General features: G+C 43.6%; 1 protein-coding gene across 2 annotated transcripts in view; it reads right to left on the bottom strand.

Annotated features, from left to right (window-relative positions):
- The window catches only part of Gnptab (N-acetylglucosamine-1-phosphate transferase subunits alpha and beta), a 77,487-nt gene that overhangs the window by 39,942 nt on the left and 20,286 nt on the right, over nucleotides 1-17,259 (bottom strand). The window contains exons 1-5 of one of the 2 annotated variants that reach the window (XM_031349116.1): nucleotides 15,919-16,012; nucleotides 13,559-13,644; nucleotides 2,401-2,520; nucleotides 1,995-2,036; nucleotides 8-213 (exon numbers count right to left, since the gene is read on the bottom strand). In XM_031349116.1, the coding sequence (XP_031204976.1) occupies nucleotides 8-213; nucleotides 1,995-2,036; nucleotides 2,401-2,507 (355 nt within the window). In that variant the 5' untranslated portion in view covers nucleotides 2,508-2,520; nucleotides 13,559-13,644; nucleotides 15,919-16,012. Of the gene's footprint in view, nucleotides 1-7; nucleotides 214-1,994; nucleotides 2,037-2,400; nucleotides 2,521-13,558; nucleotides 13,645-15,918; nucleotides 16,013-17,259 lie in introns of those variants that run through there. The other variant, XM_031349115.1, reaches the window with a different exon arrangement.

Genomic DNA, 17,259 nt, shown 5'->3' with positions numbered 1-17,259 from the left:
ATCTTACCGTCCTTAGTAGTGTCAAAAACGACAACTGAGACATTAGTAGAAGGATTTTTTGGTTTTGCAACATTGAACATGTCGCTGGCAGCGTGGAAAGATGGATAAAGAGCTGGCAGGTCCTTGAGGGTGCAGTTGGCTGGCAGGGGTGGGTCCAGAACAAGCATGGGCACCTTAATGCAGTGCGTCAGCAGACACTCCAGCTGCTTCTCACTGTAGAGACAAACAACACTTCAAACAAGGAAAATCTTCTGGCCACTGCTGAACAAGGCAGGTTTTAAAACCCCATAGCCTATATAAAATTATACCTCACTAAATTCACTAATCTCAAGAATGTAAAAAAGTTTTGTTAGTAAGTACATCATCATCATCATCATCATCATAATAATAATAATAATAATAATAGACACATTTTAGATCCCATTGTCAAACTTCTATTAAATAAGAGTACCAGCCAGGTGGGATATCTCCTACCTGAAGGATAAGACAAGAGGACCAATTATAAATTCTAGGTGACTTTGGAACACATAGTGCAACCAGGTCTCAAAAAAGAAAAAGAAAAAAAAAAAAAAGAGACAAACTAAGTAAGTTTGCTACCAAAATTTACTAACTCAAAAATCCATAAGAAATTGAGTACTTCCGTATTACCATTAAAAAATATATTTGTAGTCCATTGAAGGCTGTTAGCATATCAGAAAAGAGAATCTGGATGTGGCATGGTATTAGATACAGTTTACCCACCCTAACTAGACCAAGATCAACTACATTGGACATTACACTGATACAAATAATGTGGCTCTAACATAAACATGTAGGAGATTTTACTATCCGCATTAAAGAAATTCTTTTAAAAATTACATGAATAGAAGCAACCACAACTAGTACAGTGCTGTATAAAACTGCCCAGCCTCCTTAGCTAGTAAAAGGAATGCAAAAGCAACAACTGTCACCTTGTTGGCTCAATGAGCACCCCTCAAAAATGATGACTCAGGGTTAATCTAAGCACTGTAAATATGTCCCTCTCAAACATCTGTGGCCTCACAGTTCTTTAGGGATAGAATGTGGGGATATATATATATATATATATATATATATATATATATATACCCACAACACAAATACGTATACTTATAACAAGCCTGCCTGACATCCTGAGAGGTATGAAGCAGAAAAATAATGCATTGACATAAGCATTAAAGAGCAGGAGACCTTAGGCCACGAACTATGACTGACAGCTCTGAGTTGAGTGTAGCCACACATTCCCGTGATCCCAGCACTTGAGGGGGAGGAGAGGAGGGTCAGGAGTTCAAACCTATTCTCAGTTATGGTGTGAGTGTGAAGGCCAGCCTGGGCTATATGAGATCCTGTCTCCAAAAAATAAAAACAAACAAGCAGAAGACTGTTGAAGAATGGAGGTGATGAGCATCTCCACAAAGAGCTGCCTTTAAAACCTAGGAAGGAAAGAAGCAGGGAAGACAATTCTGCTTGTCAGTGAGCCCTCTTTCAGAGACTCGTCAGAGCCAGGCATGATTGAAATCAATATATTTAGCAAAAGAGATGTATCTGGTCCTTGTCACTGGGCTAAATCCCCTTCCAGGTCCTTAAATATATACAGCCTGCCAGCTTCCACAGATAAGGAGGGATTATAAGGGTACAAATAAATTGCAGGCGTAAATTTGTCAGTAAAACAGGGGGTGTAATTAGTTTAAAGAGGCCCAGAGAACAATGCACCGGGACAGATAAATGAGTACTCTGGCCTTGCCAAAACCAAGCCGGACTCAGCCGACCAGAACACAAACCCAGTGCCCAGTCAGTCACGGAGTAGGGCACTGCCAATTCTCTCTAATGGATGCACTTAATGGGGTGTCAAAATAGCAGGGGAGAGGCTGCACATGAGCAGCCATTTAAATATAAAACAGCGAGTGCCCAGGAGTGACAATCCTGACACTTCATCTCCTCGAGTTTCATTCCTGAGAAAAAACCAAAATGCTCACCTCTTCTTGGTCGGTTCGGTTGTGTTCTTCCCGAGGACTTCCCTAAGCAAAGAACAAAGTCGGCTTGTTACACTCACATTAGCTAGTGAAGGCCCCACCTGTGGACAGGGGAGACTTTCCAATGGTCACTTTCATGGTGGCTTCACTGGAACTGATGTGCCAGTGGGAAGTGTCACAACGCTTAGGGCACTGAAAATGTAAACAAATCGTGTGACGTGTTTATCTCTCAGCACAGGGACACAGGAACTTCAGGCCATGAACTACATCCACAGCTGCTGAGAGGATAGGGATGAAATGCTATCAATAACCCTGAACCCCCAACTGCAACCAATAAAGCTCACTTAAAATCCCATGGAATGGGCCTGTGCTCTCGGCCAGTCGTGGGCTACTTCTTAAAGTGACTCACCGCATGGCTTTCTGTTCTTCCTCCATGTGCTCCCGGACCTGCTGTAGCTCCTTTAGCAGTTCAAGGTCAGTGCCATTCACCCAGGTGTAAACCACGTCGATTGGCATGGGCAGACAGAGCCTAGGGCAGACCCACAAGTCCTCCAGGTCAACTACAGGTTTTTCAGAACATTTGGGGGAAAGATTCTAACAGAACTTATATTTAATAGTTGAAATTTAAGTTGGGTGGTGGTGGTGCATGCCTTTGATGCCAGCACTTGGGAGGCAGAGATAGGCAGATCTTTGAGCCTGGTCAGCCTGGTCTATAGAGTGAATTCTAGGATAGCCAGGGCCACACAGAGAAACCTTGTATTGAAAAAAACACAATAAACAAACAAACAAAAACAACAACAAAAGAGTTTAAATTTAGACATTATCAAAAAAATCAACGAAAAGGCCATAGGGGTATGACATGTACAGGCAACAGAACTGTGTGCTTTCCTGGGCCACTGGTGGGGGAGAGGTGTCTATCAAATACCATCTCTGTGAACTTCATTATGTTAGAAACTTCGTGAAATCATTTGATCCTCACAACAACCCTTAAAGAGGTTGCTATTCTTTCTTTAAAGATTATTTTCAGGGCTATCAAGATGGCTTGGTGAACTCAGAGTGCTTGCTGCATAAACCTAAGTCCCGAGTTTGATCCCTGGAAAGGTAAAGAAAAGAGTTATCCTCTGACGTCCACACATGCACCATAGTATGCCACCTCACCACCACGCACATGATGATGATGATGGTAATAAAGGTTCATGGGGGAGAGAAAAGGAGCTCCTTAGAGGCCTTAGAGTTCCGCTTGAGCAGGGAATAGTCATCAGGTGTGGGGAGATTGCTTGGGGTGGAGAGTTCTGGAACTAGATGTGATGACAGTCATGCAACACTGTGAATGCATTTGGTGCTGCTTTCAACCATACACTGTAAAAATGGTTCAAATGCTAACATGCTATGGTACGTTTTGCTACAAGAAAATGTCAAGCAGGGTGAGAATAAAGATTTTCTGGGAGTAGAGGGCATTGTTTTAGAACTCAGTTTAGATTGGATAATCTATAATCACTCACTCATATACTCCACAAATACAAGATTGGCAGGATCAAATGCCAAGCCTGTCGTGGCCTTGGTGGGGAAAGAGTGACAAGGTTCCTGTCCTTGGGACAGGTCCTCTGGCGTGAGCCTCCACAAGTGTTGTGAGCCTCCTGAAGTGTAGATGCCTGCCGTAGGCATAAGGCTTGTTCATATAATGTACATATTTCACATTCCTCGGAGGACTTCACAATAATCTGAGATAGTACAAATCCAGGAGATGAAGGTGTGGCTAATGTCTATGAAAAATGGTAAATGCTGGGACCTTCAGGACAGCCCTTAAGGCTATGGAAAAGAGCTCTAGATACATGAGTTTGAAAACATATATAATTTTTCAATTAGGCATAATATAAGGATGCAATATGAATTATGAAGGGCTTCATGAATCTAAAGGAACAAAGCCAGCTACACTATGAGCCAGCTTGTCAGATACAAAGGCAGGCAGATTCCCAAACTCAAGGTCAGCCTAGGACAGAGTGAGGTGAGGCCCAGGTGTGATAGAAATGGTAATTTCAGGGCAGGGTTCCACCCAACTAGCTTATCATCTGTGCTTAATAAAGGCAGACGGATCTCTGAATTCTTTTGCAATGTTAAGAAAACAATGTATGACTGCTGTCTCTTAAGAATTGGAGTAAATGACTGGATTTATAGATAAAATAAGACAGGACCAGTGTTCTTCAGGAGATGAGCTATCTTGAGAATTTATTAGGATAAAATGAGAGAACTGCTTGGAGAAAACACTCTCTCTCTCTCTCTCTCTCTCTCTCTCTCTCTCTCTCACACACACACACACACACACACACACACACACACACACACACACACAGAGGACACGGACAGAGCGATCTATTAGAATAACAAGCAAGCAGAATACAGAGAAGTCTCCAGAGAGAAGCAGACTGGAAAGCCGTGTCAAGCAGAACACAGGTCATCAGCCTGGACCCACGATTTAACTTTGAGTCATTCTCTTTGACACTCCCCAAACACCCCCTCCTCTCAGAATCCCTCTCCATGCCGAGGCTGGTCCTTGGTAATCAAATGCAGCCAAATATAAAAAAGATAATAAAAAATACAGAAAGGTAATCAGAAGTTTAAAGAGCAAAACACAGTGAAGTTATCTAACAGCCCAAGGGAAGACCTGGCCTAAGTAATGCCACCATAGATGTTCCAAGTCCAACCCTTCCCTTCTCTTCCTTTGTCCCAGAGCCCTTGACACCTAGCCTGCCACCTCTTCTCCTAGCTACATCTGTCCGTCCTGTGCACATAAGCACCAAGAAGGCAGGAGTCCTTTCTGCTTCGCTCCCCAAAGTGTCTGAGGTAATATGGCACCCGCACAGAAGCAGTCAGTGTCTGTGAAAAGCCCTCAGCGTGAGGCATGAGGGTGGTGTCTCCTCCAACCCGCTTGTTTTTAAATCGTCTGCAAAATAAGAATGAGGCCCAGGCTTGCCTTAGTGTTTCTGTTCATGTGTATCCCACTAAAAGAAGGTTTCCTTAGTTCACTGGCTTTACAAAACAAAACAATCAAACAACCAGAAAAAACAAACCCCAAAACCCAAACAAACAATCCCAACAATCCCACCACCTCTGACCTACGATGCATACTTCTTATCTATTTGGGTGTTGACATTTTGGATGGTTCTTTCCCTTTTCTAAGTAAATGGACAGGTGTATTTGTTCATTTGTTTTATGTCCAACTTCCAAAGCTTACCTCTGTGATACTTAATTCTGATTATCAGCTTGATAAGATTCTGATGTGCCCAGGACAACAGGGAGCCACAAGCTTGAGTGTGCCTATGAAGGCATTTCAGGGGATGATTAACTGGGGGGGTTGGGGAAGGGAGCACTCTGGATGTGGGTACCCCATTGGCTTGGGTAACAGACCGAGTAAAAGGGGGCAAAGGGGAAAACTGGCTGAGTGCTGGATTTCCCGCCTTTGCTTCAGTATCCACCAACCCACCCCACCTGCCCTGCCTGCAAAGCCTCAATATATATATATATATATACATATATATATATTTCCATTACGGATTAATTACTTCATGGGAAAATTGTCAAAGTGACAACCACCTTTTGCTTGAAAAATGTGAGCGAGTGATTGGTATCACCTACCTGTAATAACAATACTCAAGAGGCCCAAGAAAGGATGATCTTGAGTCAGCCTGGATTATGCTGAGATGCCCTCACCCCACCCTCCAAAAGAGATGTGGCACTTACATTCTAGCTGAGTTAAAAACTAAATTGATATGAAGTCAGAGATGTTAAATGTCATGGAGAAAATATAGAAAGCATGTTTATGTAAGGATTATTTTTAGAGAGAGATATTAGAGACTGCCTTCCTGGGAATAGTCTAGGGTAGGAATGTAGCCCACTGGCAGAGTATTCTCTCAGTATGCATTAGGTCCGTGCAACTTCAGCACAGTGCTGAGACTATGGCATTGCAGAGAACAGTGTAAAGCATGGAATGAGCCAGTTTGGAAGCTGGAGGGAGGAACGTACCAGGAAAAAGGTATTTTCGTGTGCCCTGAGACACATGCTTATCTGGCTTATCCAAGAAACTAGGGAAGACCAAGCAATCGGATGAACCTGACTAGAAATGGAGACCAGTGAGGTAACTGGGGTCCTGATGGTCTGTCAGGAAAATGAGCACGCGCAAGTGCCATAGTTGAGTGTGACCCCAGCAGTCGAGGCTTCACAATTTGTTGTTCTTGGGACATCCTGGCTGCTCACCCTCATCACGTACGGCTAGGAACTCACAGGATGCTGCTCATCCTTTCTGTCAATACCCCTTTAAGCACATCTTCTTCCTCCATCCACTTTCCCTCTTCTGCCCCATCCTCTTAGAAGAGAATTCACTTTCAGTATGCATCTTACCCAGCACTTCATACTTGAAGGGATTCTTAATACACCTAATACCTACACCACCTCGGGCCTGAGATAGATAGCACCCGGGACACAAGTGGAACTAGGCATCTACAGCCTGCCTTCCTAGCCACTTATTTTCTCTCTTGCACTTCCAGGCTCCCTCTCCCCACTGCAACCGTATTTAGAAACATCCCCTCTAGGTGTTCCTTGCACACTCCTTGGTGGGCCTCATACCCTAGCCGGCAGCCACACAGAGGACTTATAAACAGGCTGCTACTCTCCGTCGGGTTCTAACTGCAAGGGTCCAAGGTAGCCTGGGAATGAGTGCTCTTCTTGAAGAAGTTCTGGGCTAATGCTGCTGCTGATGATCTGGGCGGCTGCACGTTGAGATCAGCTGACCTCTATGTAGCTGTGCTCCATCTCCCCCTACTGCATCTCCCCCCAGCCCTCTATGTGAGAGTAATGGATTCCTCTCGGTCACCACTATTTGCCTGAGGTCTAGAATAGTGCCTCCTATAAGTGGGTTAATATATACCAGTTATATAACTAACTATAATCTCATTATAATGTTTTTATTATCATTATTAATGTTTTGGGTGTTTTGCCTCTATGTGTGTCTGTGTACCCTCTATGTGCCTGGTGCCTGCAGAGGCCAGAAAAAGGTACTGGATCCTCTGGAACCAAAGTCACAGACAACTGTGTGCTGCCATTCAGGTGCTGGAGCCATTCAGGCTTCTGGAGGAGCAATTGGTGCCCTTAACCACTAGCCAGCTCTTTAGCCCCAGTAATTACTACTTCTTCAGCACATATGTGTATTTCCCATTAATATCTATCTGACTCAGCATACCCACACACAACTTATTCAAGGTCACTCCAACTCGCATCTTCCCAAAAGGTCTTTGTTGTGTGGTGTGCGTTTTGGGGTGTTTGTGTAGGTGCTCGCTTCTACGTGACAGAGAGGGCACATGGTCATATGTGGTGGGTAGAAAACTACCATGAGGTGTCAGTTCTCACACCAGTCATTAGGTTTGTGTGTCAAGCATTTAGACACTAAAAATGTAAAAAACAAATAAACAGAAACCAAACCAAAACCAAAAACCAATGCCCTCCCCTGCCCGTCATAAAACCCTGCTTGATTCTATACACTTTTCAGTGGAAAGGTAGAGAGGAAGGAAGAAAGAATACGTATGTTGAAGATCTCCTGGCAAAGTAACGACTCATTCATAATGTTTTTTTATTAGAATCAGGAGATATAGGAAAATAAATGTTCAACTGAGGAAAACAACTCAAGTTCCTAAGTCATTCATACACTGGCTCTTCTAATGATCCTGGTATCACATGTGTAACTCACAGTTAAATTAAAAATCTGACGGAGACCACATGACTGGCTCCTGGCCATGAGTCAGTTGTTTTTCTATCAAGCTTGGCAGAGATGAGTCTCAGCCTTTAGTTATAACCACTAGACCATGACTGGTTTGCAGTTGAGAAGGAAGCTTGTGACTCAGAATGAAAGGGACGGTGCCAGATATGTGGTTACAATTGTATTCAAATCACTACACAAAAGTAACAAAGTCACTTCAACCCTCAGACCTGCAGCAGAAAAAAACCTTAAAAACTGGTTTAATACCCATGCATTACACATGATTAAAGAGCCCAGAAGGAATGTCTGCCTTGAAATCAGGAGCAATGGATGATTTACATATTAGCAACAATCAAACACACAGACTGGGATTTCCTTCTCACTCAGAGCAAATGGCACTAATAAGAACTGTACAGTAGTGGGGTGAGTGGTAGCAGCACAAGCCCTTGAGCCCAGAACTTGGGAGACAGAGGCAGGCGAACCTCTAGACCGAGTTCCAAGACAGCCAGGGATACACAGAAAAACCCTGTCTCCGAAAAAACAAAACAACAAACAAAACAAACAAAAAATCTAGCAAAAGAATGGAAGCTTTCAGCCGGGCGGTGGTGCTGCACGCCTTTAATCCCAGCACTTGGGAGGCAGAGGCAGGCGGATTTCTGAGTTCGAGGCCAGCCTGGTCTACAGAGTGAGTTCCAGGACAGCCAGGGCTACACAGGGAAACCCTGTCTCAAAAAATAAAAAACAAAAAAAGAATGGAAGCTTTCAATAAACATTACAGTACATAGTGCAACCTAAAAATGGAAGAAACATTATTCATAAAGTTTTAGCCTGCAACCCCAGCTCTTAGGAGTCTGAGGCAGGAATCTAAATGTGAAGTCAGACTAGACTACATATTGAGACCAATATTTAAAAAGAAAATTCTTTAGTGAGCTAGGTGTAGGTGCACATCTTTAATCCGTGCATTCAGGAGCTAGGGCAAGCAGATTTGTGAGTTTGAGGCTGCCCTGGTCTACACAGCAAGTTCCAAGCTACATAATAAGATCCTGTCTCAACAAAACAGAAAATTCTTTAGAAAGAAAACAAGAGTATTTGATGAAAACTGCTGAAGTTGGGCTCAGGAGCCTGGAACACACACTGTTCTCCTGAAGGACCTGAGTTTGACTCCTAGTATCTGTATCACATGGCTCACGACTGCCTTAAATTCCAGTGACAGGAATCCAATCCCTTCTTTAGCCTCTGTGGGCACTGTGCTCACATACACAACCCCCAACACCACCACATATACACATAATTTAAAATTAAGACAAATAATTAATTTTTCAAAAACTTGCTAAATTCAAAAATCCGTATTTCCTTAACAGCTTACTTAGTTTTCTTCTCTTAAAAGTCTGGCACTTCTTCAAAATAGAGACTTACTGGTCTGTGCACCATCAACATGCAGTACCCAGTAAGGTACACAGTAGGCGCTCCATAACTGTGTGAGTTGGGGAGGATCACTTTGGAATTTTTTGCAGGGGTTGGGGTGGGGTGGGAGAATCAAGATAGAGAGACACGGAAGTGACACGTTGTGATGAATCCTTTCCTGAAGCACTGGTCGGTCTCCAGGCCTGCAGCCTCAGGACCATCAGGAAATTGGTTAGAAACTCAATTCTCAGAGACACTCTAAGACCTGTAGACTCAGAAGCTCTGAGGTGGGGGTAAAAACCTACCCTTTGCTCATACCCTCCTAGCATGTGAAATTTAATAACCACTGTAGTTAGGGGATGTTTCTCAGCCTTACTGGGGTCTGCTGGCCTCAACACTGAGAACCATCAAGGTCCACAAGAGCTTTGCTTATAGGTTGTAAGTATTCATGTTTTCCATATTTGCAATGGAACAAGACAACTTAAAGCTATGAGCTTCCTTACATGTTAATGGCTATAGCTTTTGTCATGGAAACCACAATTTTCTTGGTGGTGGTGGTGGCGGTGGTGGTTTAAAATGACTGCTCTACCAGCACATGAGTTTAAGCCTTGGGACCAAACAATGAAACTATCATTGTTTTGTGTATGTGTGGAGGAGGTGTGTGTGCTCACAGGCCAGAGGACACTATCCAGAGTCATTCAATTCCTTGGGTGACAGTCACCCCCGCCCCTTTCCTGAGACAAAGTGTCTCACTGGCCTAGAGCCTTTCAAATAGGTTGGGCAGGCCGCCAGCAAGCATCTGTTCATCTCTGCCTCCCCAGTACTGAGATTAAGAGTGTGCACCTGGCTATTTTGACCCAGGTTCTGGGGATCAGTTTGGGTTTTTTGTTTGTTTGTTTGTTTGTTTTTTGATTACTTGCAAGCACTTTACCCATGGATCCATCTGTGAAACCCAGAAAATGTATTTTCTAGGAAATACCATCAAAATTTAAAGAGAGGCATTTCTGAGATTTTCTGTTCTGTGTAACAGAAGCAAGCTAGCTAGCATCTTATAGCTTCCAGTTTTAATCTGTTTACATATAATGCTTTAGTTAGCCAACCAAAAAAGAAAGATTTTTGGAGAAAATTTCTGCTCACACGGACATGGGGAAGGGCATCTGTTAATAGCTTTTTCACACACAGTTTATACTCTGACATTAAAATCAACATCAGCCATAACAACTTAAGGATTAGCTGCTGTGCAGAATCTGAAACTCTAGGGCTTTTTACATTAAAACCCACTGGCCTTTCTTGCACATTGAACAGTTCAGTTACTAATGTAAGATTCTATAACACCACGCACCGGAAACCAATGGCTTAAACAGCTATGGAGATCTGCCACATGTTGATACATTCTATTAATCTTCTTACATAATATTAACATATGTGATTTCAGAGATGAGACAGAACCTAATCACAAAAACTGTTAGAGCCTCCATATTGGAAGCAAGTTCTGTTACTGAAAACACACATGTTATCATTACTAACAATAACTATTGTTTGCTTTCCTTGAAATGACAAGATCACTGTGTTCAAGCGAGCATACTATTATCTGTTCTATAAAGTAATAAGAGTTACCCATGAAAAAGATGACTAGTTGAACTTGTGACTCAACCGCCCAAGGACGTTTACTTAATTAAGCAATCACCATGCAGTTAATGTGAACATCATCTAGAACAGAGGTTCTTAAACTCCCTAATGCTGCAACCCCTTAATACAATTCCTTATGTGGCTGTGACTCCCAACCGTAAAATTATTCCATTACCACATCATAACTGTAATTTTGCTACTGTTATGAATCATATTGCAAATATCTGATATGCGGGATACCTGCTATTCAACCCCCAAAGGGGTCATGACCCACTGTTTGAAAACCACTGATCTAGGGCATTAAAAACACATGTGTGTACTCAAAGGTTAACATCAAAATCGGGCTAGTAAGTGCTCTGCCCCATCATGAACATTTATACATTAGAACCACCCTATTCTGTTCTCTTTAAGCAATGCAGTGGTAAACTACTAGGGTGTGAGCAATATTTCACACTTGTTTTTATATCGTTCACTAACGCATATAGTTTTTAGAAAGCGAATAACATACAAACCTTTGCTATAGAGAGATCTTTCATTTCACTGAAAGGGAGGCTCTCTGGAGGCCTGGGTGTCCTTGGAAACTGCTGCTTTACGGATCCTGAGGGATGGGGGCTTTTTCCTTACTCTGATTGCATGTCCTGTCCCCTACTGCTGTTACAACAGATACACACATCTCTGTGTCTAGAACTTCATAAAGCTGAAAGAGTTACTCTTTGTGGAAGGGATGTCATTTACCCTTAGTGTCTACCAAAGACCAAAGCGAGCTTGGGCTGGAGAGTTAGCTCAGTGGTTCTAGCACTGACTGCTCTTGCGGAAGACCCGGGGTTCAGTTCCCAGCACCTGCATCAGGCAGCTCACAACCACCTGAAGCTTCAGTTCGGGAGAATCAGAGGGCCTCTTCCGACCTCCATAGGCACCTACAGGTAACTGTACATAGCCACATACAAACACATGGTTTTTACATTCTTTTTAAAAGATTTACTTTATTTATTTTATGTGTATGAGTACACTGTTGCTGTACAGGTGGCTGTGAGCCATCATGTGTGTGGCTGCTGGGAATTGAACTCAGGACCTCAGCCAGCCCCGTTCACTCCAGCCCCTCTCGCTCCTGCCCGCTCGCCCTGGCCGGCTCGCTCAGGTGTAATTCACTGTAGCTGTCTTCAGATACCCCAGAAGAGGGCGTCAGATCTCATTACGGGTGGTTGTGAGCCACCATGTGGTTGCTGGGATCCGAACTCAGGACCCTTGGAAGAGCAGTCAGTGCTCTTACCCACTGAGCCATCTTGCAAGCCCGATTTTTACATTTTTTTAATTAAAAACTTTTTTAAATATGAAAAGGACCTCTGTGATTCATTGTATCCGTAGGAAGGGGAATAGGATATTGGGATAAAAACTGCTTCTATTCTGAGGCCTGGCTTATGAAGGGGTAAAATCTCCAAGAGTATGAATAAGCAGTTCTACTGGTAATCTTGGCCTAAACAGGGAAAGACCAAGCCACTGAGGCTACTGGTCCCTCACAGACACAGCTAGACGGAATGATCAAAAGTACAAGGTCCAGCCTGGCAGTTACTCCAGGCATGCCTGACGAACAGTGATGGTGAACAGGCTAGTGCTCCCACCTGGCTGTGTACTGGGTACCTAGTTCTCATAGCCTGTACTTCACAGAACTTGAAGCATAAGATGAGTCCTTGCAACTTAGTCTATTCAACACTGCAAGGCAAGGTTGTTTCCTGAACATTTTTTTACCTACAAAATAGGATGGGCTAAAAAGGTTGCTTCGTGTGGGTGCATATACTCTGAAATATATGAACTGAAATTTTAAGAACAAAATCACACCTCTATTAGATAGAGTCTTCATGGAAAAATGAGTGCCCAGAACCATCTGATTGTAGAGAGTTGGTATGTTGCCGATTTGAAGACACATCCTCTTGGGCTATTTGTAATATTAACAGTCATCTATCTAGTGCTTACCTCTGTGTCAGACCTAAGATCCTCATCACTGCCATGTAAGACATATTTAAAATGTACTTACAGATCACTAGTTTCCATCAGTCTAAAAGCCAGGAATAGATTCCATCATCTGAAACCCATAGCAGAGATCCCCCAATTTGCTGTAACCCACTATGGTGGTCTGAACAGATATGGCCCCCACAGACACAGGCATCTGAATCTTTGGCCCATAGGGAGCAGCACTATTAGGAGGAGTGGTCTTGTTGGAGGAAGCAAGTCACTGTGGAGGCAGGCTTTGAGGTCTTACATATGCTCAAGCTACACCCAGTGTGGCAGTCTCTTTCTACTGCCTGAGGATCAAGATGTAGAACTCTCAGCCCCTTCTCTAGCACCATGTCTGCTTGCACATTACCATGCTTCCTGCCATGATGATAATGGACTAAACCTCTGAAAATGTAAGCCAGATCCAACTAAATGTTTGCTTTTATAAGAGTTGCCTTGGTCATGGTGTCTCTTCACAGCAGTAAAACCCTAACTAAGACACCCACTTATCTAATGTTTTTGAAGAATACATTTATGACTTCCTTTTGTTACATAACTATAAAAACTCCATGAACCCTTTCCACATAGGAGCATATCACTTGGCACAATTAGAATCCATGCTCCTGGCTACTTATAGTTCCCTCCAAAGTAAGCTACTTATTTCCTTAGAGGTGAGAGGTATGCTTTGTATTGCCATAAACAACATGGAAGGATCTCTTTAACTAACCACCATATTTAATATATGATGTATTATTTAAATTCAAATACAGATGCTCTACAAAATGACTCATCTTACCGATTCTGAAAGGATTTCCCAGCAATGTTGTCTCTGTAGGAATCAAACAAAACATGGTATTGATCGCGGCTCCATTCCAGAACCACCTACAAGAGAAAGAGAAATACCAACACTTTCTGTGCACCAAAAACTAGCAGGTCAATACAATAGTCCACTTCAAGTCATAAACAACTGTGAAAGGAGCAGACGGAGTGGCCCAAAGCACCCACCCACTCCATACCTGCCGAATACCCGACACCCTGCTCGGGCCAGCAAATAAGCTACAACCATGGCTTGGATACCTGAGAAGACTTAGAATCTCACTGGCCTTGGAATGAGGTCTGGGGATACAAAGCATTTAGAAGAAGTGATGTTTGAATGGAAGGAAGAACATCAGCTAGTTGGAAGAATGTTTGGGGTAGGTTGCTTGAGGCCGACTGTGTGGTTGGATTTTTCTTCCTTTTTTAAAGAATGTGCATTGGTATTTTGCCTACATGTCTGTGTGAGGGTTTCGGAACTCTAGGAACCGGAGTTACACACGGGTGTGAGCTGCCACGTGGGTGCTGGTAACTGAATCCAGATCCTCTGGAAGTACAGCCAGTGCTCTCAACCACTGGACCATCTCTCCAGCCCCGTGTGGTTGGCTTTTTCATGCAGAGAATAGGTAGATACTGGGCCCTGCCTATGGCCTGCCCTGCCGCACATGGGTTAGCAAAATCTCTGAACGACAGCCTTCGTAACCCCTAAAGTCTGGGAAGGGTTCTTCTCAGAGCTCATAGGAACACCAAAAGCAGCAGAAGAGACCAACATGGCCATGACCTTACTACAAGGCTTCCACTGATGGCGTGGCCATAACCTGGAGAAGGATGACCTTACTATGAGGCTTCCACTGATGGCCCTGCTACGGAAGCTCCCGATGGATGCTCACAAACATCCATACACAGGCCTCATTTTCTCCTCCATTCCTGAGTCCTGAGAAAGTGCCCTGCTTTCTACCAAATGCCCTACTTCTGTGTAATTTGTTCTAGGCCTCGTCAACATGGCCTCACGCATCTCATGGTCTTTCCTTCTTTCCTTGTTCCTCTCGGTAGATTTTGCCTACTGGTACATAAGCATGCCCAAGGTCGTTGGAAAGCCTTCCCTTTACACCCGTCTAGCTGATCACTCTCTCCGAAGTCCTCTAGAGCTTTCAAAGTCATCTGTGCTCTTTGAAACCTTCAACCACCTCTGCCCCCACCCATTGCAGTGGCCTACCAAGGCTCTATGCTGTCAAGTCCAGTGGCATTTGTTAGTTCTCTACCTTAATTCTTGAGAGCTGACCAGTCCCTCTTTCTAGAAGCCCCCTATTACTCTGGGGGCTTCCCTGCGACAAGCCTTCTAGCTTTGTGCTCCTTCTCTGTCAAGGTAGGATGACTGTTTATGGATAGGAGGCTGTAGGATTTGTGGCAAGATCCAGGATCCTGCTATCACCACGTGCATGAATTAGACATGCATGGACTCCAGCTGGACTTGAAATTCCTGGAGAAGGAAAGTGCTCTCTCTCTCTGATACTACGCAGAACCAAACTCATAGCTATAAAATGTCATCTACACTGTGAAATACAGGCATGCCAACTTTCAATAGTATAAACTGCATGAATATCGACTTATTGAGTATAAACATAGCAGTTCTTTTGAAAAACAAACCACAAAATTAAGCAAGAAAAATTGTTCTTGGCTAGCGAGTGGGTTGTCCAGAAGATGCAGGAGATGGAAGGGAGGAGGTAAGACCTCACCAAGGGTCACACTCAGCTGATATGCTTTATGTTCCTTCTATGTGCCCGCTCCTACCAGAAAAACCAACCTCGCCAAGTCCAGAATGCTTTGACATACTAGGAAAACAGTTCCTTATTTCTCCGTTCAATCCAAATGATCCCTCCTTTGCTCCAACAACTTTTTTCTTGACTGTGACTGTGAAATCAGACATCCACTGTCTAGCCCCAACCCATGCCTAGCTGTTGCCTTTGCTGTTTTCATTTGAACATTTTTTTCCCTTATTTTTGCCTGCATGTATATCTTGTCTGTACACCACATGTACAGCGCCTAGGGAGGTCAGAAAAGGGCATCAGCTCTTTCGAACCTGGTGCTACAGACAAATGTGAGCTGCTGGGATTCGAACCTAGGACCCCGGGAGAAGAATAATCAGCACTCTTAAATGTTGAGCCACCTCCCCAGCCTCAGCTGAATGTCTTTATTTACTTTTTTCTCCTATTAGCCGGGCATAGACCTCTTCTTCTTAAACAGAGCATGGCTTCTGGAACCTTCATTATTGTAATGGCAAGATACTTAAAGCATTATATGGCACTAATGCAAATTTAACATGTACATGGAGATTAATGTCACCTTTTACATATGAAATGCTAGGTCATCACTTGAAGCTTTTCCTCCAGACGCCATCCTCTAAACAGCCTCTGGGTCTCAACCCCTCTGGGTTCATGTATCAGATATCCTGCATATAAAATATTATGATTCATAACTGTAGCAAAATTACAGTTATGGAGTAGAAATGAAATAACTCTATGGTTGGGGGTCACCCCAACATGAGGAACTGTATTAAAGGGTCTCAGTATGAGGAAGCTTGAGAGCCACTGCTCTAAACCATCTTCCTCAGAATATGGTTTGTTAGCAAACAGACAAACCCCACCGATCAGGGTCGTCTGTTGGTAAAACCTGAGAGTAGATGAACTATAACACTATTTATGAAAATGATTCCTGACATACCATACATGGGTATTAGTTTTAAAAATAAGAACCATTAGACGGAAGCTTGTTAGGTAAAAATGTTTCTCAATCTCTGTCTCTCTGTGTCCCTATCTCTCTCTGTCTCTCTCTCCCTCTATCTCTGTCTCTGTTTCTCTCTCGAGCTCTCTCTGTCCTCTACCCCCTCCCTCCCTGTGTGTGCACATGTGTGCATGAATGTGTGTGGATGTCAAAGATATCTTTCTCATTTTCTCTCTGACTCATTTTTTGAGACAGGGTCTCTCCTTAAGCATGGAGCGCACCAATTCTGCTAGGCTGAATGGCCCCCCAGCTCTGGGATCAGCCTGTCCCTGCCTCTCTCTCCAGGACTGAGACTGAAGAACCGTGTGTCTGTACTCATTTTTACTGTGAGTGCTAATGAAAAGAATCCGGGTTCTCATGCTTGCAGAGGGCCCTCTACTGACTGAGCTGTCTCCCTACCTCTGACTCCCAGGCGGGCCCTTCCTCCTCCACCTCTCTTAGGTGATCCCTTCCTCCTCCCTCCGTGGCCATAGGGCCCGGAGCTAGGGTCACCTGACCCTAGCTTTGCGAGGCTGCTCCCTCAGCCTTACCTGCAGTTGGCTTGTTAAATCTACACTTATGAATGCAGTCATTCAGCAGTGCTAAACCTAACACATCAGACATCCAGTGACCCAGGACCATTTCCCTGAGATGGCTATAAATGCCTACAATTACATAAAAAGTACATTTTCTTATTCAGCCCTTATCATTGCTAAAATTCTCAGATGAAGTAGAGCCCTGCTTCTGCAAATCATCTTCTGATCTCTACACGCATGCCATCATACACTTGAATGTGTACATCATACATGCGCACACATATACATGCACACACATAAAATAAAGTTAATTTAAAAATTAATGGAAAAGTACAGTTTTGTTGAATTTAAAAAAAAAATCAAACCCAGATCAAGTGATAGGGAAGCT

The sequence above is a fragment of the Mastomys coucha genome, unplaced genomic scaffold (genome assembly GCF_008632895.1).
Source record: "Mastomys coucha isolate ucsf_1 unplaced genomic scaffold, UCSF_Mcou_1 pScaffold4, whole genome shotgun sequence".
Classification (NCBI taxonomy): domain Eukaryota; kingdom Metazoa; phylum Chordata; class Mammalia; order Rodentia; family Muridae; genus Mastomys; species Mastomys coucha.
This window is presented reverse-complemented; position numbering and strand designations above follow the sequence as displayed.